We start from the raw sequence: 23,281 nt of genomic DNA, 5'->3' as shown, positions 1-23,281 counted from the left end.
CTTTCATCGACTATCGCCAATAGCCAATAGATTTGTGGGAAGTTACCAGGCCGGCTTCATGGAGGGTCGGTCTACAACAGACCAAATCTTCACCCTGCGGCAGATCCTCCAGAAGTGCCGCGAATTCCGAGTCCCCACGCACCACCTGTTCATCGATTTCAAAGCCGCATATGATAGCGTAAACCGACAAGAGCTATGGAAAATTTTGGACGAAAACGGCTTTCCGGGTAAGCTTACTAGACTTATCATGGCTACGATGGATGGGATCCAGTGCTGTGTGAGAATCTCGGGTGGATTGTCGGACCCATTCGAATCTCGCAGGGGACTTCGACAAGGAGATGGTCTTTCCTGCCTGCTATTCAACATTGCGCTTGAAGGTGTTATAAGGCGAGCGGCGATCGAAATGCGGGGCACGATTTTCAATAAATCCAGTCAATTTATCTGCTTTGCTGACGACGTGGATGCTGTCGGCAGAACATTTGAGGCGGTGGAAGATCAGTACACCAGACTGAAACGCGAAGCAGAGAAGATTGGATTGCAGATAAATACGTCTAAAACGAAGTATATGCTGGCGGGCGGGACCGAGCGCGACAGGGCTCGCTTGGGCAGCACCGTGGTAATCGACGGGGATGAGTTCGAGGTAGTCGACGAGTTCGTATACCTTGGCTCGCTGGCAACAGAGGACAACAATACCAGCCGTGAGATTAAAAGACGTATTATCAGCGGAAGTCGGGCCTACTACGGACTCCACAAACACGAACAATCTGAGCCCCCGTACAAAGTGCACACTGTACAAAACGCTAATTAGACCGGTTGTCCTCTACGGGCACGAAACGTGGACATTGCTAGAAGAGGACCTACGAGCACTCGGAGTTTTCGAACGGCGGGTGCTAAGAACCATCTTTGGCGGAGTGCAAGAGAACGGTGTATGGAGGCGAAGAATGAACCACGAGCTCGCGCGTCTCTACGGCGAACCAAGTATTCAGAAAGTGGTTAAAGCTGGACGGATACGTTGGGCAGGACATGTTGCTAGAATGCCGGACAACTATCCTGCAAAAATGGTTTTCGCATCAAATCCGGTAGGAACAAGACGAAGAGGGGCACAGCGAGCGAGGTGGCAAGACCAGGTGGAGCGAGATCTGGCGAGCACTGGGTGCCCGCGGAACTGGAGATCAGTTGCCATGGACCGAAACAGATGGAGAAATTATACTGCGCAGGCCTTGTCATAAGACGTTAGGCCAATTAAGTAAGTAAGTAAGTCGAGTAGACTATCTACAAAACACTCATAAGACCAATAATCCTTTACGACTACGTGACATGATTTATACACACAGAGTACCGGCGTGTCCTTCGTAACTTTGAACGGAAGGTTTGGAATGAAAATTGATTACGGAACAGGAAGAAGGTTAACAAATTATGAAATGCATCCGCTACTAGGAGAACACCGGATACCACGAGAATCGACCGGCTGCTGCATGCTGGGCACGTCTTAAGGATGTCGGACAACAAGTTCAGTGAAAATGAAATTCAAACAAGCGTCGACAGTAACGAGGCGAATGTGTGCGCAGAAAGCAAGAGGAGTCTATACCAACTAGAAGCTGTGGGAGATAAGAATAATAATAATTAACGATGAATAAACATCATGAACAAAAAATAATAATAAAGCGATTCACTTCAGTCTGCTCTGACAACACTGTCAATGCAACGTATTATAGTCCAATATGGCAACGGCGCGTCAGCTGCCGAGCGATGCTATATAAACGGACGTCATCCATATGAATCCTCATTCTTGTGACGACTTTTGGAGAAGCAGCAAGCAGCAGCTGAAGTTCGGAAGCGCCGCAGTAAAAGGTGGCTGATACCCACCAGCGGCGCGGACCCTTCCGCTTACTGGTTAGCAGCAGTAAGAGCACGGGCGGACGAACGCAAGCCAGTCGCTTCGGTTCACGACAGAAGCCGACTTGCTGATCCTATGCAAACTGCAAGGCAACCATGGACCGAGTTGAATACACTGAAGTCGCTTTTTACGCGGTTTGGTTTTTACGCGACTTTCGAAATTTACGCGTTTTTATGCGAATTTCGGAATTTACGCGGTTTTTTACGCAATTTTCGGAATTTACGCGGTTTTTTACGCGAATTTCGGAATTTACGCGGTTTTGATTTACGCGGGACGTATCCTTCACGTAAAAAGCTACTTGAGTGTATATATAGATATGTATATTCCATGGTAAATAAAACTATGCGGAGATCGAACAAAATAAAAAGTGCAGTGCTGCCAAGATGACATGGAAAAAGGGCACAGGTTATATTGCTGAATTATCGCCAGCAAAGTCGACATTATCAACTGAAACAAAGAAATTTGAAACCGGGCAAGTTTTTCGGATTTTTTCATTTATTCTATTAATGACTTGAACGTAATTCTGTCATTTGTCATCCTTCACAAGAAAGTAAAGAAAAATCAGTTCCATAATTGTAAAACCAGATTAAAGAAGAATTTCTATTTAAAATAGAGTCTAAGCACGATGCTAAGAGCCCGAATATTTAAACTTACAATTACACCATTACTACACACTACAATTTACAATAGCGAAGTTTGCCTAATAGAACATCTTCTTACGAATCGATAGTCGGTTTTCCGATATTCCACAGTAAACACTCTAAAAATAGTAAACCTCGAGCACCTGCCCGACCACACTGTTGTTCCGTTGGAAAAAGGGCGCCCTCGTTGTGCGAACTCTTATGGAACGATACACAGCTGCGGTCTATTTGATCTATGATTTCAAATTGTATAGACACTCTGTTCCAGTGCATCTCTCCATCCCGCAAGTACTCATATACCGAGAAGATTCGCAATTGAGAAGACTCTCTGCAAAAAATATCAGTGCAATTAGTTTTTCGGCAAAGCAAGTATAACAAAAAAATTGTTATAAAATGACAATTTACCCGTAGATTTCTAGAATAGCTCCATTGTTTCGAACAATTCGGTACAGCTGATCAACCCGCTTCAAGGCCTGCTCAACAAGGGTATTCAACTGATCCACTAGATTTATCAAATTGGATAATGACGGGCAGTGTGAAGCCAGCTGTGTCAAGTTTATTTTCTGTACTATCGCCATAAATTCGTTATGCGCCACCAACAGTCTAGGAGATGGAACTAATCGTTCCGGGCGTCGTGTACATTCGATCCCTATAATTCGAACGTCATCGGCACTACTAGAGCAGGGCAGTGGTTTCTGGAATGAAACCTTGAATTGCGCTGTCCGCAGAACCGTATGGCGCAGCATGAGGTACGTCCGACATTCGTTGGTAGCATCCAAAAACCACCGATAACGCTCCGATTTTAACTTGTTAGCTAACAGCACCATCACGCCGGGTGTTTTTGGCAGATGACAGCGATTGAATACCTTGCGTGAGGCATCCTGCAGCGGCAAAAGTCTGTTAAAAATAAAATCAAAGCAAAAATTATTTACCGTTACAAAATATGAGATTAAATTTAACACTCACCTCTTGTTATTTTCATCTGGACCCCAAACGGATTGAGTAGTTCTAAGATGGGCAGATTGTTGCTCCAAATATGGCAGCGCGAACGTTGGTGTAGGACGATTTAAAATTTCCCGCAGCCGGTCGTCCAGCGGCATGTCGTAAGGCGGACTCCATTCGGTCACCGATTCCAGTATCTGATCGAAGTTGTGCTTCCAACTGTCTCGTACTTCGGCAGTATTATCTCTTTTTACTGCCGCCACTGTTCTCCTGTTGCGACACCTACATTTGCCACGAGAGCCACAGCATGTTTTTTTCACCTTAAGTGCCTGCTGTCGAAGTTCGTGCATAACTTCGCTAGCAACAGTGGAGTTAAGCTCCATGGAAGATCGCGGTTTCATGGCTGGTTTAGAGATATCTAATAATTTCGTTGGAAATTGCTCTGCTACAATGGTCGTCGAGGGTTGCACGGGTTCAGTAACCGAATCATCACTTATAGTTATACAATCCACGCTTTCCTCCTGATCAACATTCACGGTAAGATGAGCGACTTCATTGTAAAACGTGTCATCAGCTTTTAACGTACTGTATCTTGAACTAGCGTTTTGTACGTTTGGCGAATCTACTAGCGAAAGGTTGGACTCATTTGCCAACATATCGCTCTCTTCAATGATGAATACCGATGGATCTGTAAGCAGTGAGTAACCCAGTCTACTCTGCCCGACACTGTGATCGCGGTTCTTCAAAATTGTACCATGTTCTTTCTTGATGGTAATTGTTTCTATTTCCGGAATGGTATCTTCTGCTGGTTCCGTCGATAACCGAATATTTTCTTCCGGTTGCGGAGCGACAGATTCGTGGAAGGTAACACGTTTAGTTGACTTTCGCGGTTCACAGATCGGTTCTGTAGCTTCGACATCGGGAGATTGTTTAGCTTCAACATCGGCAACATCGGTACCAGCGTTTGCATGCGTTTGAGTAAAGGTTTTTCGTTTTTTCACAGGATAATCATCAGAAATAGACACATTCAGCGGATCCGGTTGTAGTTCTAGCAGGACGGATTTTGATATTCTGGACAGATGCCGTTTTTGGGCTGCATTAGTAGTCTGCTCGAGTGCGTCTACATCAATGAAGTTAAGCGTTTTGTATTCTGTCTGGTTTGGTAGCGACACATTCGCCGTTTGATCAGCTTTATCTTGAACTTCGACCGTTTTCAGGCATCCGCGAGTTACACCATTGCGTGTTTTGGCTTCGCATGACACATGTACAATTTCCTCTTTAGCTTCCAAAACTGGTTCTTCCTGGTTTGCTTCGGCATCGTAAAACTCTTCTTCGCTAGAATCATGTTCATTTTTAATCTGTTGAGCAACATGTTCGGGGACATTTCTTGTCGTCATTTCCATTTCACAGACCGGTTCATTCTAGAAGATAGAGTAGTGTTATGACACATTAGTAAAATAAAATTGAACTGCTGATTTTTGTTCTTAACATGGAGTATTCAAAAAGAGAATACCAAAACATGAATTACAATATAAAGCAAATAACAAGCACGTAACTTACCTCTTTATTTTCCGGTAGCACATCTAGATGTTCACACTTTATAGGCCTCACTCCGGATTCGTCCAGCTCCATCGATACCCGGTCGAAAATTGTCCCCCTGCTGCGTCGTACCGGCATTAGTCCCGCTTTCTTCGGTGTTTCTTGTATGACCGATACGGCCTGTGCCGTTGGTTGGGAAAACGATGGCTCATTCAGCTCTTTCAACTCTAGGCTTGCCATCGTTTCCGGTGGTATAGCAAAACTAGTAGTATCAGGTCTTGACGCCTTGACAGACACAGTATCAAGTTCTGCGAGCTCACTTAACTCATGTATCGCAACAGATGGCACGGAAATTCCCTTTACAGTTATCAGAACGTCTGTGATGGTTGCATTGCTGTCATCTGGCTGCAGCATGTTTGCCACGGGCTTTACTACATGGCTGTACACTCCGCCCGGTGGCATAAGGGCTGTACTTCGCAACACATAATCGTTAGGCATATGCGGAATTGTAAACGAAACGTCAGTCTTTCCATCGATTCGCCCATTTTCCGATGGCGTAGCAACGTCTATAGCGGAATCAGATTCCACACCATCTGCGTCATCAGTGATATCAATTATTTTCCGAGATTGCACCGCAGGTTTCAGGAATTTAGGGGACTTTATAACAGATACTTCCGCCGGGTGAAGTACCATGGAGCTATCCATATCCCGAGGTTCGACGGTGGTTTGTCGCTTTGGTTTGCTCGTAGTGGCTTGTTCTAACATAGGGGTTGTTTGATACTCACTCTCCAATTCCATGTTTACTGTCTTCCGTTGGCCTTTATTACAGTCCACTACAGTGTTGCTTTCTTCCGGTGCAGATGGCGATGCAACTGATCCAACCACGTTACCTTCACTGTGGAGAGTTTTACGCGTTGAATACATTCCTAATGAGTTGCAGGTAATACCCAACGGCTGCATTTCATCGCTAATGCTGACCAAACGTTGCCTCGGCAATGTGTGGTTCATGTCATCCTCAACCAGCAGAGTTTTACGATTTTCCACAGCTGGCAAGCAATACTGCTGAACGTTAACTGTTGTCTCCTCCATGTCATCCCGTGGGAAAATGGTTTGGCGTACTTTGTTCGATGATGAGTTACCACAGAACCCGACACATGTTTCGTCAATATCATCCCCAATATAGATAGTTTTACGGTTGTTGTTGGGACTATCTGCAGCCTTCAAATGCAAGTTTGAAACCCCATTTTCTAGTTCTTCGGCTGCGTCAACTGTTTTGCTTGCGGTTGATTTTTCAAAACTAACTGCATTGAAACTCGTTTGACACGCTGTGTTACAGAGGGTTTTTCGAGAAGCTGGTGAGTACTTGCTGTCTACGAATTTTGCACTTTCTTCTCCGATTGGGTGTTCCGCATGCAGTAAATGAATTGTACTTGCTCGAGTGGAATCAACGTCCACAGCATTATTTACAACACACCGTGGCGAGGGCGGTTCCAACAGTTTTTCTGTTGGTGATTTGCAGTTGTTCGACAAAGTGGATTGTTTTATATCAGCTTGGCGTGATTGATCCATGTCAGGTGATTCGAAATTTGTAATTCGCGAATTTGTACGAATATTTGGTTGTAAACTTTGTCGAGCAGGTTCACACGGCGCCGTCTGGTCCATATCTTCGACAGCAAAGGTTGTCTGACGTGAATGTGAAAGTTTATTTGCGGTTGTGCTCTGCACATTCCGAAGTTTCTTTTCGGATAAACGAATCGATAACTCAAGCCGTTGATCGGGCGAAGCAATCGTAGCTTCCATGTCAATGGGATCGAATAAAGTTTGCCGCAACTGTTTTCCGGTAGTATTAGTATTTTCCGTCTGTCGGATTGGTATATGCGTCTGATCCATATTTTGTACTATATAGCAGGTTTGCCGAGTGAAAGGTTGTACTGTTTCTTCTAAAGTTTTATCCGGGTGTTGCAGTGTTGGGTTTGCTTGATCCACTTTAAATTGTTTATTATCTAAGATGGACAACGGCTCGGCAGCAGGTGAAACTGGTATATACTTTGCATCAACAAATTTTACACTTTCTTCTCCGACCGGATATTCCACATGCACCGAATGATCTATACTTGGTCGAATGGAATCGATGCCCTTAGCATTATTTATATAAAGTGAATCACTCTTGTTAGGAACAGCACGGTGGGATTGATCCATATCATGTGACTCGAACGTTGTAATTCGCGAATTTTGACGAACATTCTGCTGCAAACCTTGTCGAACTGGTTCACACGCCGTCTCGTCCATATCTTCGGCCGCAAATGTTGTCTGACGGGTATGTTGTTCGTTTTTGTTTGGAGGATTCACTGGCGGAAGAAGCGTGCATCTAGTTTCATCTACGTCTTCGACATCGTAAGTTGTAGCTCGCTGTGAACAACGTTTGAAAGACTCTGGAGCAATAAAGTTCTCGATGCAAGAAAACGTTTGATCCATACTTTCGCGTTTCAAGATCGTTTTTCGCTGCTTTTCTTGAGACTTCTGAGAGATTGATACTTTTGGACTTTGCTCCATATCGCTGTCAAGATAAATGGTGTGTCGTTGATGCATGTTCTTCGCAGGATCCAATATTACCGTCGAATTAGGAGCATTGCTTACATCCATATCCTGCGGAACCATCACCGTTAACCGCTTTGATCGTGCAACTGCTTCATCCGACCTACTCTGAACTAGCGGAGATTGATTCATATCTACAGCCTCCAACATTGTTTTCCTGTCGTGATTTGGTGGAATCGAATTTTCGAAGACAGAAGGTAGAATCTGAGAAAATTCCATAGCTTCGGGATCAACAATTGTCTTCCGAAATTGTGCTTTCCTAAAGGCGTCTAACGATCCAGTACCAAATTCGACTGCACTCAGCTCCAAAGGTTCGTCGTACAGAATAGTGGGACGCTGCACTTTTCTGGTTGGCATCGTTTCCAGTTCCATGGCGTCTGCCGTCAAAATAGTACCTCTGTTTATTTTGGCGTTCGTGCACGCGGGACTAACCATAGAAATATCAACCGGCAGATAATCGGTTCTCCGTCCTGGAGAGGATCGTGAAATTTTTCCATCCTTACAAGTAAGATCAATTGCATTGTCTTGAAAATAAACTGTTTCTCGAGAGTGCTGTTTTCGACTTTCCCCTTCGATTTGGATCGATCGGTCATCGTCCTCCGTAAGATCTATTGAATGATAAATCTTCGTTTTTGAAACCACTTTGTTTTCAAACTGTTGCTCTGATGTATAATCAACGTCTTTTTTCAAATTTTCCTCGCCAATAACTGACCTACTAATTTGGAACTGCCCAAGATCTTCTAACGATCCAGTACGGGGTTCCATTGGACACGGCTCTATTTGTTCATCGAACAAAATAGATGGGCGAATATTTTGGGTAGACGACAACATTTTTAATTCCATGCTATCGCTATGAGTATCAACCGCTGCACTAGTACCTCTTCCCATTTTAGGATTCGTGCCTGCCGGGCTCCCCATAGATATATCATACTGGCAATAATCGGTTCCGCGCGCTGCAGCCGATTGTGCAATATTTTCGTCAGCACAGGCGAGGTCGATCGCAATGCCTTGATGAGCGATTTTTTGGTTACCCTCAACTGGCTTCGGTGGACTATCGTCTTCCGTGAGATCTATCGAATGATAAATCGTTGTTTTTGGAGCAACGTCTTTTTTCAATTGTGTCTCCGTTTTATCAGGCGAATCAACGTATATTTGGATTGGTTTCTTGTCTACGTTTTCATTTTTACTGCCGAAAACATGGTTTAATGCTCTAGGAGGAATTCGATGAATTTTAGGTCGATCCATTTCTATTTTCGGAACCTCTTTTGCTACCAGATCTAGTCCGACACTGTTTCGTGCAAATATCAGTTCCGACATGTCCAAATGCACCTCCTGCATCGGAGCTAATGGTTTATTCACATATGTTTCTTCCATCTCGTATGGATCATAGGTTGTCTGCCGCAGTGCAGGAGTCGAGGAAACTGTTGCTACGCTCTTTGGTAGCTGATCGTCCACTGCTATCGTCTCTTCAGCAGCAATCGTTCGTCTATTACTCTCCGAAGGTGGAGTTCTTAATGGCGATGGAACTTGCAAAAACGTCGCACTACTTTCAGCTCGGGTTTGATTCACACATGAACTTGGCTGGACTTGTTTTAACCTTTGCGTCTTTGGCGCACGCCCATGGCCCGATACGGATACAACCACTTCCTGAGACGGAAAGGTGCTCTCGTCCATAATGATAACTGAAGGATTTATTGATGGTCGCGACCGGCTAAGAGCATTCGAAGGGAGTTGTACGTCAGTTATGGATTCTTCTGCAAGAATGTCTCCTATTGTTGCGGTAGCATTTTTCGCGGTATGATATTTATGATCCTGTTCAGCGATAAGCGACGTTTCCATTGCTTCCTGCTGAATATTCTGCAAACAAAATAAAACAAAATTATTGTTGGACGTAATAATATTCTCGGAGCTCAAATTAAATTATGAAAATAGACAAAGGGCCGATTAATAAAGGACTGGGGAATGCGTACCATCGGTGCCTTTTGTACCTTTCGGCCTCTTATCCAGCAACTACTATTTTTCCACGCATTACCAGCTGAGATTCGAGAAACCAAGGGAAGATCCAAATTTGATCATCAAGTTACCAACTTCTAACGGAAATTTGGTCGTATCCTGACAGGAAAGGGAAGATGCTTTGGAGTTTGCGAGCATAATGTTTGCCATGTTAGGAGCGACTCAAAAGGGCATCTGATCTTTGTATTAGGGACGTAGTGCGAGGCAGGGGTTTGGTTGGAAGTAAGCCCAATTAGCTTTGAGATACGATGCTGGTCTAACAAGTCAGTCGTCGTACATTCGAATCTCGACTGCGTGATACAGCTAAAGTCAGTAAGATCGGTGCGGTTTGGTGGCGCCACCACAAAAAATAATACGAAATGAATGAAGAACAAGTACCTAAATTAGAATCAGAATAAATCAAAGCAACGAAAATAGATTATGGATTGGAAACTCGGAGCATGAAACTATGCCGATCTCGCAGCTTCCAAGAGAGCACTCAAATGCTCTTCGCCGTAGTAAAGAGTCACAAGGTCGACAGCGTAGCGCTGCAGATGTACTGGAAGAATTCAATGGTGCAATACATTCAGTTATGTTAATGATTGGGTGGTGGCCAATCTAATGGTGCGGGTAGAGAATTAAGGGCCGTAAGAGAATTAAGTTCTAACAAGGAAAGTTTGAGCAAGACAATGAAAAACATGAATACGACCACCGCTCAACACATTTTATTCAGATCGTCATCGTAGATTTCATCGCTCAAGCCGTCAAGGAAGAGGAATACCTGCCGGTGATTGTACGAAATGGGCCAATAACTACCGACTTTGCTGCCTCCAAGAATATTGCCTTACCGCAAAATCATTGCCTGGTTGCAAAATCAGACAGAAACACAAATCGACCACTTTTTGATCTTAGAAATCATTGCTATCAGATATTATCGAAGCACTTAACTCACACCACTCAAACTAGTGATGGTTAGGATGTACCCAAAACTGTGCGTTATGAACATTCGGTACCACACATAGCCTCAGTTAAATCTGGTGCAGCTGAAGTAGCCTGCCATCGCCGAAAATTGCGAGCATTCACTCGAAGCTTCGCTGCCGGAAGAGAAGGGACTGGACGGTCCCTCTTGAGAGCTGTTGGAACACCACTAAATCAGCTATCGACCGCGTAACAGATAACATCATCGGGGACGTGAAAAAAATCAGCGAGACAACCGGTATAACCGGTGGGCACATTTCCAGCTTATTAACTCAGCTAACATTTTGGTTAGCAGTTAGCGGTTTCGCTAATTTTCAAAACCGTTAGTGTTTTTGTTTGCTAAATTTATGTACCGCTAAATAAACCGCTAACTTTTTTTTAGCAGGAGGAAAATTGTTGAGGAATATAAAAATTTTCTATTAATTCTTCTATTGAGCTATTATCTATCAATATTATCGCACAGATTTGGGTCGAATGTTAAAACTTCGTAAAGTTTTGTACGCGGGCACAGTTAATGGACTTATGAAACAAATCAATATTTAAAAATTTGAGATCACCCATATTCCCAGAAAACATCAAGAGAAATTTATCGATTTGTTAACTTCACTTGCATCACTTATTTCACAAATTCATAAATCTTGAACCAAGCACAATTGAAAAAGTATGAAAATGTTATTCTTGATGTCTCAGTAATCCAGCAAAATTATTATCTGAAAAACAGTTTTTCACAAAATTTTCTATGGTAGCGGAACTCCAAAGCAAACTTTGAAAAACTCTATCTTATGGAAAATTTCCAAAATGTTGTTTCTTGTTTCTTGTTCTTGTACTAGTGTCATTCATTGACAAATGTGGCCATTGACTCATTGACAAATTTTATCATTGACAATCCAATTATTTGGAAAAATCTTTTACAAAATTTTCCACAATGATAGAAAGCTGCAAAGAAAAATCGAAATAACTATAACTTGTCTCTTGGAAATATTTTCCATTTCTCCAATTTTCAATGTGAAAATGTTCTTCAAAATATTTTTTTTATGAACGCCTGTTATTTTTTTCATGGAATTATTTCATGTTTTTTCCAGATATATACTTTATTTTAGACCTTTGCAACGAAGATTTTCTTTTTTGCCAAAATTGGCGCTTTTCAAAGTATGTATGTATTACCAAATTTGCGCTACTAACCAAGTTAGCGGTTAGCGGTTAGCGGCTAGCGTTAGCTTCCGCTAAATTGTTGGTTACTTTAGCGGTTAGCGGTTATCGAAGCTAACGTTTTGAATTAGCGGATTAACTGTTAACGAAGCTAAAATTTCGGTTAGCGGTGCCCACCTCTGCCTGGAAGAGCAGGAGTATCGGGAGTCGGAGCAGTAGCGACGTTCTCAGAAAACGCATAAATTCTACCGGAAACTTTCCGCAAAGACTTTCTGCCTTCAGCCGAACTGTCCCAGCACAATAAATGGCACTGTCTTAAAGGACGATACTGAGGTGATCGAAAGATGGAAGCAGCACTTCAACGAACGCCTGAATGGGACCCAAGCAGAGAAACAAATTTGAAAATGACAGCATTATCAGGTGCTTTGCAGCAGCCTTGACGAAAACTGTCAAGCAACTTCGCTCGATACTTTATTCATACTGCCAGCTCCACCCCAGAGCACATAAGTTGGACATGGTGAGGAACTTTGTATCCGCCAGATATAGCCGATCCAGCATTTACAACATCGTCTCCCTGACAGTCGAAGAGCATTGAATGCGAAAGTATCGAATGGAAGCCTAGTTCCGCCCGCCCGACTGACAATGATGCACAGCCGTAACATGCAGCAGAGGCTGAAGAGGAAGACAAGAGGAAGCAAATATATCCCTGGACCTGTTCGCAGATAGTCAGCCTTTTTCTGTATTCCGACTGATCAGTTTGTCGAACTTAACTGTTGAACGTTCTCCATTCCGCCAGGAAAATCAAATGGGCAGAACAACTCGTTCGATATAATTAAATAATTCGGTATGAGTTGAATGAGGGCGAGTGTAATTCTTGTATGAGAATGGGGCGAAGTGACCGTAGCCGGTCAACGCGAAAGAAGAGTTTCCTGCACAGTTCAAGTTCCATAATGTAGTATTGGAGGACAATGAGTCTGATGGGCGTGCAGCGGTGGCTTGTGTTCTTTCATGTCGAACTGCCGTAGATGAGGTGCTCCAGTGGAAACATTGAAGGCAATGGAGAATCAGGTAAAGCTGTTGAAGCCAATTAGGTGGTCGGTAATGCGCTAGCCGTTGAGCAGGAGGAGTTCCAACAGGCAGAATGACATCTGTTGCGTGTCGTTCAGACTGAGATATTTAGAGACAAATTTAAAACCCTGATTATGAATAGGGACCAACCCACCAGCGTGTGGATAGTGCTGGAGAAGTCAAGTCTACTGTACAAGGTACAAGTTGACACCATTTCGACGAAATGGATTGAGGGGCATACAGAGAAGGCAGAGTTCTTTCCGTTAGATTTGCGCTTTCCGGTGATCCTGCCGAGGCAGCACCTCGTGACGAAGATGATAGTGCAACATTTTCATGTACGATTCGAACATGGGCATGGGCACAGAGAGAAGGTCAAAAATGAGCTTCGGCAGCGGTTTTATATTCCCAAGATTAGTACTATGTTACAGAAGGTTTAAAAGACATGCCAGTGGTGCAAGACTTTTCGTAGTCTGGGCTGAAAAACACGAATCAGAATAACAGTCAAAGATGAACGACATTTTGTAATTAAAAACGGTAAAAAGTGAGCAAAAAAGAAAAAGTTAAATTGTGCTTAGTTGTAGCAATATTTACTACTAGAACTAATTAAAAGCACCAGACTAATTAACAATTAACACTAGCGACGAAATAACACAGAACAGTATAAAAGTTTAACAATTAGCTTATTAAGAGGATTCTATCTGCAAGAGGTAGGAGCAAAACTAAAATTGTAAGTCCACATTTGAAATGAACAAGCTTAGTCTAAGCTCTTAACTAATTTACAAATATAACCTAAGCTGTGATCTGCTAATGTACAAAGCTGCAACGGTTTCGTTTTGTTCAAAAAACAGACCGAACAATGAGAAAAAATCAAAGTTTGTCGTGTCTCGTCATTTGTCTAGCACTGTTATTTTTAAAAAATAATTTGAATTATGGACAGATGAGTGTATGAAAAATTAAATAACACCTGTTCCTGTTTCCTGTTGCAAAAACATATTTTACTTACATTTTCTACATGCATGGGCTGCGATTGGCCGCAACGGGTACTCTCTAGCGAAGCAGGCGTCGATCCCGGACCCAACATCTCCGCCACCGTTCGGCTGATTGCGATGGTAGAATCCATGTCGTCCAAGTTGCCGTTTCCTCCGCCTTCGTCAGAAAACAGACACCCGTGCTGACTGGAACCGGACTGCTGCTGCAGTAGCTTCAATTTTAACGCAGCAGCAGGATGAGAATTCCACGCTTCCGATATTTCGAACTGACTATTGCCAAAGGTGTTCCGAGGTGTCCTCGATTCACCTGAACCCGCTACGTGCGAACTCCAACCGGCCGATAGATCTGCATTAATCGCGACTGATTGCTTATCGGCCGCAGCTAGTGAGGGTCTAGGTTCTGTTTGAATCGACTTGTTGCGCCAAGGATTAGAAGTGTTCGAGGTTTGAAAAAGAATTCTACTAGATCGAGAATCGTTGGGTTTCGATTCGCTAGCAGTAAGATTCTTTGTAGGACCAAAGAATTTGACGTCTGCATCTTTCGGTACCGACGTATGATTGTAATTTTCGACGGGAATAACATCGTCTATTGCCACAAACATATTCTGCTTCGGATGGAAGTAAATTGTCTTCCGTGGCGACCCCGTTCTTCCATTGCATTTAACCGGGCTCACATCCATAGCAATAGAATCCATAATGGTGTCTCTTTGCTTTGGTCGCAATACTGGTCTCGCATGTGGTAGCGTTGGCTCTAGGAAGAGTTTTTCCGTTGCATTAAGCATCGAAGAGTTCACCGTGGTGTCAGATTTCATTCGACGTCTTTCTTCCTCGCATCCCGAAAGTGAAAGATTCCAAATACTGCTGTTATTCGGACTAATAGTACGCCTTTCGACAACATTCTCCTTGTTGTGGCTACAATCGAAGACAGCCATCTGAGAGTTTTCCACTTTTGTGTCGTCTTTTTGTGTGGTTTCATTTATAGTTAGATGAGTTGGAGTGCCATCCGCTGATAGCTCGTACGAATTGCACCAAACGGTAGCCGTTTCATCGGTAGCAAAAAATTCTCTAAAACCAAGCTTCCCATTAAACACAGAAAATAAAAACTATAATATTATACTAACTTCACTGATTTTTTCGGTTTAAATCCTATACGTTTGGTGGACTTTTGCATTCCAGTTGTTTCCGATGGGCTAGACTCCGTGCTACCAAAGCCAACCGATGGGCGTTTTTTCAGTATCTGCAAAACAAGCCAATGTTTGTTGTTATAGCCGTTTGCACTTCACTGTAACGGTCTTACCGAAGATCTTTTTCCTCTGGAACTCATTTTGGGCTAACACTATCAGTGCGTTTGTGCACGAATTCGAATCTTTAACTGCTGCGTATTTCGCAAATTAACATTTATATCTAAAAAATAAACGACTTCACAATTAAAACAAACGATTTTCGCAAACGAAACAATCTTTACAACTCGCTTTCTTATTTGATAGCTTTCTTGTTTGCGATGGCTAAACCGGTTCGTTCCTTTAAATTTTGGACCGCTTTGCACACAGTATTTCAAGATAATTAGCACCTGGTAAAACGAATTCAACCGAGAAAAGCTGATGTCAACTTTCAAGCAGTGCTGCCAGAAGTTCATAAGCAAAATCAGTTTCTGATAAAGCTTACACTGTACCAGAAAAATATTCAGCACTCAAAATAATCCGCACATAACTAATGGAAAATTTCCATATGAAAATCCGTATATGATTATTATGTGCCACATATAAACACAATCAGCCCAGAAGTACATATACTTATTACTCGAGGGGTGCTCTATTGAAGGATTACTCGTAGATTACAAAAAAAACCTTTTACACACTTTTTGTCAATTACCTGGTATATGACTGATATAATAGCTTTACCACTAAGTTTGCTAAGTAGTATTTATAGAAACATAGCAAGTACATGTTTTGATTTTAACTTTCACTTCAGTTCTGTGGTGATTAAATAAATCATGTTGCAGGTACTTTTCCAATAGGCCTTTTTGACAAGCAATCGCCCGCTTGGAGGCGCTGCATAAACAAAGTGTCGAAAAGTAAAATGGCGTCAAACTATCACAGAGAACAGACATTCATCTTGATCTCCCAGGGTGTGTAAAGATCAGCCGCCATTTTGATAGTATGTGGTAACGCTCCCGTTATGTGGCGCTCACATCACAGAAAGGCATTGCTGATCAAAGCATTCGTCACATTTTCTATAAAGCATCCAACAGTTGCTACAGTAACTAACATATTGCTTACTCAAACTATCAAACCTAAAATAAAAGTATACAACATTTATCACATTGTTGATTACTGAACGATTAAATGATTCCTTTTTAACCTTTTCGACAAACTGTTTTTATGAATAAACAGTTATCTGCATTTTCGGAAAATGAAGCTAGTAGATGGAGGAAGCGAAATTGCTTGCACATGATTCTCGCCAATGAGTCGAATTTAATGCTGGTTCTTAGACCGAAAAAACAGCGATAAATGGTAAATTCCAGATCCGTTCGCCCACGCCGAGGGTGATTGCGGTTACGAATTTTGCGTCAGGAGTCATTGCTGTACACTGCGCAGACTGACAAAATGCCATGAAAAAAGCGATTGCCAGCTCCGAGATATCAATGAATAAATCCAAAGGCTGCAGCACCGGACATCGACGCAGCAATACGGAAAGTTTTCTGGAAGGTGCTCAGAGAAAGCTACTGCAAGTGCTGCTTCGGGGATGTTAGACGGTGTTAACAAAAGAATGGTACGATGCAATGCGGAATTATCACGTTCACGTTATCAGAATAAAAAATAATTGAAACGCTATCTGGCTTCTTTTAACAATCTTTAGCCGAGTTCAACAAATAATAACATAAACAAAGTCGAGCAACGCAACAACCGTTACTACGGTAACTGACGTTAGAGTTACCAGTATTTCGAATATGTAATATACCGTGTACCCCCGTTGGTATGACCTTCTTTAATCTGAACATTTTTAATCTGTACCCCGGTGGTATGAATGCGTTCACATTAAAAACCAATCAAGCGTCACACACAATTGACGTTAAAGTGGACCGGTAAATTAAAAAAAAGCAAAAAAATCTTAATGCGTTTCCTCTTGCTCAGGAGCTTTGGCAATATAGTTCATATGCAACTTATCTCTCTCCAGCACTCAAAATAGACCATTTTAGCCTAAACTGCCGAGCCAATTTCGTATTATACAAACCGAACCTTTAGAATTCGCGCATGTTTGAGATGTTTTCAAAACGTTTGTTTTCGTCAAATCAAAACAACAAGTTCAGAGGGTGCGCGTCTTGCGCGTGTGTGGAAATGAATAGAGCTACCAAATATTCAGATTAAAAATGAACTCGCCCAATCTGAACGAGCTGTTTTTCATATTAGCGGGGGTTTAGTGTATAACAAGAAACTATATAAAATTTGGCAACGCGGATGTTGCGCGACTGGTGCACCGTAAGAGAGATGTCGCGAGTGTCTTATTCAAAAGTTTACACCAGGGGGAATCTATCGGTAAGGAATTGTGAAACTCACATGTGAAGGGGCAGGCAGGTAACCATAATTTTCAATGCCGCTCTTGCTATTTTTTTCTTACCGATTTGCTGCTCTTGCCTGTATATGTAGCTTCCGAAAAGTTTCTTAGTTTGTTTCTTTTACGCTAAAAAGCAGATAAATGCATTATCGGGATCAAAACAATATAAACGACAATTGCGCTGCGTGTTTGGGTTTGAGTTTCTGTCAACTGTAGCAGACAAAAATAGAGTTGCGAGTCCCCTGGCTTGAAATCAATCATAAGCCGTTTGGTCCATGACAGTACAAACGTCATGGACCAAACACCATCTGCGGTAACGCACACATGTAAGGAATTTGACAGCAATAGATCCCCCCTGGTTTACACACCATTTGAGCAAAATTTTATATGAGGATAAATGTGTGTTCTCTGTGAAACTATGTCCATGTTTGAAAAAAACTAAAATAAAATTCAGTTTTTGATAAACTTTTTCAAATGACCAAATTTTAGATTGCGAAATATTAGCAGAAACATGTTTATCTATAGGCGTTTTTGACAAGCTATCGCCCGCTTAGAGGCGCTGCATAAAAAAAGTGATGAAAAGTAAAATCGCTGTCAAACTCCATACATTTTTGAAAAAAGGTGAAATAAAATGCAGTTTTTGATTAACCCTTTCAATTGTCAGGATTTTAGATAGCGAAATATTGGAAGAAATTTGTTTATTTACGTTAAGGCAAGTGAAAATATTCGAATTAATTAACTTTATGGCAGAGAAATGTTAATGTTTGATTTTGTACCGCATGAAACAAAAGTACATAGAGTCAGCTGTAAAGTTTACATATCCTGGATAGAGAATCACCAATTATTTTCAGTCTTCAGTGTTTTCCAATGTGTTTTCAAATATTTTTTCGTGATTAGCATAATCTGCGCCAAGAACCAAACATATAACCTATCAGTTCGAAGACATAAATTCACTTGCGAAGCTCTAATAATCTCCCGAAACAGAAACAATATAAATCAAGTGAAAGGTAATACTTTTTCTTACCTTTATTATCCATTTTCATCATTCCCACTGTTGGTAATTCAATAAAATATTACATTTAAAGTCGAGTTCCATATAGGTACCAGCAAGCATTTTGGGAATTGCACTTTTTTTGTAGTTCCAATAATCACAACCAGGTAGCGAACGGTTGCTATTAGTTTTGCTCGAACTCGCCTATAGACGAATAAACGCAAAACTAATGAAGCCCATGCGACTCCTACATTTGGCTGTCCGAACTATGAAAATGATGATCAGTTACAATTTTTCGCTGGACGGATATACAAATCAAAACATTTTTTATTTAAATCTCAATAAAATGAGTATTGCGAACATTAAATTTTCTGCAGCGGGTTAGAAATCTTATTTACTAGCTAGCGCACTGGTGGTTGTAAATGAAATGTGTACTTAGCACAAGTAAATTGAGATCCGGATTTAGTTTAGGTGTGTATGGTTATGTTTATAGGTGCGGGACTGAAAAATTTAGATCCAGATATCTGGATGAAAGTGTTCTACTTAACTGTTTAAGGTAATTTTAATGGTTTTAAGCAAAATTATAACAATGTTTTATCCAAGGCATGCTGAATCAATGTCCTTATTGTTTAGTATTTATTATGTAATAATGTAATAAAATTTTAATAGTTTTAGATAAAATGCAGGCAAATAAAAATTATAGTAAGTATATATGTTATTTTCTAACCCAACCATAACATTTGATTGATTCTAAAGCGCGTATTTAAAAAAAAAATCAAACTCGCTTCTGATGATTTTAGTTTTCTATGTGTTTTGACAGCTTGAAATAAAAATATCATCATTTTTACCGCGGCGCCAACTACTTGTCGAATGAAGCTTTTGTTCACCTATACGCTAAGGCAAGTGCAAATATTCGAATTAATTAACTTCATGGCACAAAAATGTTAACGTTCGATTTTGTTTCAGATGAAATAAAATTGTATGTATAGCGACATTTACCCCTATTTAGGCTGTGAACCATTTCGCGAAATTTTTAACTTTTTGGTTGAAATTTGACAGTACGATGGTTTTTCGAAAATAACCCTGCTCGGAAGCATGGTTAGTTTTAACCATAGTTCTGAGAACCAATGAGATATGCCACAGGTGATGAAAGAGCTTCGATGTGTTTCACTGATTTTTCCTTTAATTTTTTTTCATCAATTTATGGACGTTCAAAATATATTACAAATTTGTTTATTCAGCCCGAAATGAAACGAGATAAATTTTATCTATTAAAAAGGAGCAAATGAACACCAAAAATTCATCCAATTCCAACCTGGACTGAATAAATAAATTCGCTGTTAAAATAGAAACATATCCCTCACCTTATACACAGACAAACAGACATAACTTTTGGATGAAAAATCAACAAAAATTATCGTACCTCACATTTAGCCTGAACACTAGCACCATCTATGATCGACATTCCCATATATCAAATAGCAACATGGATATCCCTTGAAGTAGCAAGTATTTTTATGGGGAATTCCCCATCTTTCGTCAAAAAGCGCCACTTTGACCAAAACGGAGACATTCCCAACTAAGCCCAAATTTGAAATGACGGTTTAATCGGTACGAAGAATGGAAAACGAGTGTTATGTCTGTTTGTCTGTGCCTTATATATGCTCTCATTGAGTAAAACAACTATTAATCTGTCAAATATGAAATAGTTTACATTCTGAACTGATTTTAACCACTCGAGGAGAAATAGCCATTGAACTGTCAAATTTTAACTAAAAAGTTAAAAATTTCGCGAAATGGTTCATAGCCTTAGACTACCCTGATTTACACGATTATCACAGTCGAATCTCGCACACGATTTCGCTCAAGGAAAATGAAGTGAAAAAGAAGGATAAGAAGGAAAAAAAAGTCAAACTCATAAGTTGATTAAACTAAAAGCCGCTCTAGTGTCAGATTAACAGTGCAAAATGCGGTATGTTGCATTAAACGATTATCACAGCAGTCTAAATAGTCATAAAAGGGCAATAGAATCATCTGTATAGTTTACATATCCTAGATAGAGTGACTACATACAGAGTGGCGACATGTCATCTCAAAAGTATGCAATGCTTTTATTCTTTATCTTTCCTGCATACGCGTTAGATTGGTCGTCTGCTCGATTGGAATGACACTGACAGATAATTATCATTCCAATTTTGACATTGTCGCCACTCTATATATAGTCACTCTAATCCTGGATAGAAAATCACCGCTGTGGCATGTCGAATGCTTCAGAAAATTGTCATACTTACCGCAGCGCCATCTACATGTGGAATGAAGCTTTTATTAGCCACCTGCAATGCAAATGGGTAAAAATATTTAAGAGTGCACCTTTCACTTTAGCTTAACCGGTTCTTAGCTTTAGCTATAGTGTTCGAATGAAAAGAAAAGAAACCCAAAACCGAGCCAGGAGCTACAGCGAAATTGATTGCTGACGTGATTGAGTAGTGTTTTCCTTTATTTTCACGGAATTTTGTATATTGTACTGTAAGAAAATGGTCCACTACGTTAAAATGGAAGATGGCAAAGTAATGCCCATTCAAGAAATGCTAAAAAGCATTGAACGGTAATATGCGATTCATATATGTTATACTCTGCAAAATTTCTAACCTGCAATTTTATCTCCAGGTACAATCCAGAACATTTAAAAGTAATTGAATCGTACGTCGAGGAGCAAGCTCGTGACAACCAATATGACTTGGAGGCAAATCTTGCTTGCCTAAAACTGTATCAGTTCAATCCGCAGCTGATGAACCTGGATATTACCTACACAATATTGTTGAAATCGCTTACGAATTTCCCTCACACGGATTTCGTCCTGTGCAAATGCTTACTGCTGCCTGCTCAAATGAATGACGATACGGTGAAAGAAATTATTTACTTGGCGGATATTCTGGAGAAATGTGATTTTACATTGTTTTGGTCCAGAGTGGCACAAAACCCACAGTTCTTCAAAAACATTACCGGGTTTTACGACAGCATTCGGAAATTTGTTTGCCATGTCGTTGGAATCACGTTCCAATCAATCGAAAAGGAATATCTAGTTCGACTGCTAGGTGATGTTGATGGTAAGCTTACAGTAGAATTTTACCTTGAACAGTATTTAATTTTAAATCTTTACAGATAATGTTCTTCGAGCATGGGTAAAGAAGTACGGATGGAAAGAGGATGGACAATATGTGACCGTCGCTATGCAGGAAGGCAACATCAAAACGAAACATATTACCGAGAAAATTGATTTCGAAAATCTCGCTCCTCTGATGGCGAATTGTCTGTAATGTTTCTGAAGTTCAGCATCAATTACATTTCAACAAATGAAGTACATTACATTCAATAAAACCAATTTCGTACAATAAGTCTTTATTTATACTAATTTTAAAGAAATCAAAAATATACTCTTACTCTATCTCGATAACGGCACCGACTTTAGTAAAGGCTTCTTTCAGTTTTTCTGCTTCTTCCTTGGAAATATCTTCCTTTACCATAGTGGGAGCACTCTCTACAAATTTCTTTGCTTGTACCAAATTCATTCCGTCCAACAGATTTTTCACTTCTTTGATTAGAGCTACTTTCTGCTTATCGTCGAATTTAACTAATTTTACTTTGAAAAGAGTTTTAACGACCTTCGGGGCGGCTTCTTCCTCATCCGCAGCAGGACCAGTGGCTGCCGGTGCAAATCCCGCTCCGAAACCAGCCGGCATCAGGGCAGCATCGGGAAGATTAAGCCGTTTCTTAAGCAGGCCACTGAGTTCGGAAACTTCCAATAGGTTCAGTGCAGCAATGTTATCCACGATAGACACCAGCTTCGGGTTCGCTGGTTTATCACTACCTTCTGGAACTGGGACTGTAAGTTTATCGCCGGCAGACGCAACTGCGGCTTCTGCATTCCGTACTGTAATTGTGGTGTATATCTGGCGTACAGAACAGCGGTAGTAACCACACAATGATCGTAGCTGCATCATTTTGTGAAAAGATTAAAAGCCAGACTCTGGAAAACCTTTTATAAAATTTTCAACCGATACAATTTATTGACCTTTTAATAAAAAGCATGAGTTCTCGTAACACACGACTTTTTTGACTTTTTCCAGTGATTCTGTTATAGCTAAATATGTTACGTAATGTGACAAAAACAACAAAGCATCGCATATAGTTTTTGGCCGAACAAGGGGCTTTTCAATCTTTTTACGAGATACAAAATTTGACAACCAGGTGGTGAAATTCGTTACACTGAGGCAAATTTCCGTAATACCACAAAGAAGAGACTTCATCTCAGTTTCGCGCGATTTGTATAATCTGAAACCGCCATTTTGAAAGTAAGTGGTAATCCACCTGTTAGGTGGCGCTCACTCCACTAAGAGGGAAAGTGTTTTGCTTAGCTACCGTTATCAATGTATGTCAAAGCAATCAACGCATTTTCACTAAAACATTTCACAGTTGCCACAGTAACCTGCGTATTGTTTACGTGATCTGCTTCTATCAAACTTAAAACAAAAAATCAGAGGGGTTGTGTACAAGACACGACCGCATATATAGGTGACGCAGGACTACGTAAGTCTCTTTGTAGTGATAGTAGCATGTATTCATGCTTGTAATCATTCGATTCTTCATGTATACATGCTATATGCAACATATAAACATGCTACATGCGTTGTATGTAACATTTATCAAAGTAGTAACATTGCATACGTTCAATTCTCAAAAGATTGTGCATTTGAAAACCACTTAACAAAATCAAGAACACAAACTGTTGCTTTCCTGCTACCTTACTGAAATTAAAGATTGTTTTTATTACCCATGGACCATGGTTCCCCACGTTGAAGGGATTTTACCAATTCAATCCTATTTTATCAACAGCACATCTTTTCACTACACTTCTAATAAAACGGCAAGCATGCGTTTTCATACA

At 40.9% G+C, this 23,281-nt stretch overlaps 3 protein-coding genes across 3 annotated transcripts; 1 reads left to right on the top strand and 2 right to left on the bottom strand.

Annotated features, from left to right (window-relative positions):
- Positions 1–2,561: 2,561 nt before the first annotated feature.
- On the bottom strand, positions 2,562–15,197 carry LOC128735699 (uncharacterized). Its single transcript, XM_053830183.1, has 8 exons — positions 15,088–15,197; positions 14,912–15,027; positions 13,805–14,855; positions 5,041–9,471; positions 4,439–4,901; positions 3,505–4,390; positions 2,944–3,435; positions 2,562–2,866 (listed from the first exon to the last, which is right to left on the bottom strand). The coding sequence occupies exons 1-8, from the start codon at positions 15,112–15,114 to the stop codon at positions 2,614–2,616; spliced, it is 7,719 nt and encodes a 2,572-aa protein (XP_053686158.1). The 5' UTR covers positions 15,115–15,197; the 3' UTR covers positions 2,562–2,613.
- A 5,563-nt stretch (positions 15,198–20,760) lies between these two features.
- Positions 20,761–21,724, top strand: LOC128734408 (eukaryotic translation initiation factor 3 subunit K). Its single transcript, XM_053828605.1, has 3 exons — positions 20,761–20,941; positions 21,004–21,443; positions 21,499–21,724. The coding sequence occupies exons 1-3, from the start codon at positions 20,871–20,873 to the stop codon at positions 21,651–21,653; spliced, it is 666 nt and encodes a 221-aa protein (XP_053684580.1). The 5' UTR covers positions 20,761–20,870; the 3' UTR covers positions 21,654–21,724.
- LOC128734409 (39S ribosomal protein L12, mitochondrial) lies at positions 21,725–22,451 on the bottom strand. Its single transcript, XM_053828606.1, has one exon. It carries the CDS (start codon positions 22,335–22,337, stop codon positions 21,774–21,776), a length of 564 nt encoding a protein of 187 aa, XP_053684581.1. The 5' UTR covers positions 22,338–22,451; the 3' UTR covers positions 21,725–21,773.
- Positions 22,452–23,281: the final 830 nt, after the last annotated feature.

This window comes from Sabethes cyaneus, chromosome 2 (assembly GCF_943734655.1).
Source record: "Sabethes cyaneus chromosome 2, idSabCyanKW18_F2, whole genome shotgun sequence".
NCBI classification, from domain to species: Eukaryota; Metazoa; Arthropoda; class Insecta; order Diptera; family Culicidae; genus Sabethes; species Sabethes cyaneus.
Note: the sequence above shows the minus strand (reverse complement) of the source record. Positions and strands in the feature narration are given on the sequence as shown.

What these genes read in the sequence shown, in the direction of transcription:
- LOC128734409 (XM_053828606.1), bottom strand. Translation starts at nt 22,337, where the DNA reads ATGATGCAGCTACGATCATTGTGTGGTTACTACCGCTGTTCTGTACGC.
- LOC128734408 (XM_053828605.1), top strand. Translation starts at nt 20,871, where the DNA reads ATGGTCCACTACGTTAAAATGGAAGATGGCAAAGTAATGCCCATTCAA. An exon ending in ATGCTAAAAAGCATTGAACG is followed by an intron (nt 20,942 to 21,003) that starts GTAATATGCGAT and finishes TTTTATCTCCAG; the next exon opens with GTACAATCCAGAACATTTAA. An exon ending in ACTGCTAGGTGATGTTGATG is followed by an intron (nt 21,444 to 21,498) that starts GTAAGCTTACAG and finishes AAATCTTTACAG; the next exon opens with ATAATGTTCTTCGAGCATGG.
- LOC128735699 (XM_053830183.1), bottom strand. Translation starts at nt 15,114, where the DNA reads ATGAGTTCCAGAGGAAAAAGATCTTCG. An exon ending in AAACCGAAAAAATCAGTGAA is followed by an intron (nt 14,856 to 14,911) that starts GTTAGTATAATA and finishes GCTTGGTTTTAG; the next exon opens with AGAATTTTTTGCTACCGATG. An exon ending in TCAAACGCATGCAAACGCTG is followed by an intron (nt 4,391 to 4,438) that starts GTACCGATGTTG and finishes CCGATGTCGAAG; the next exon opens with CTACAGAACCGATCTGTGAA.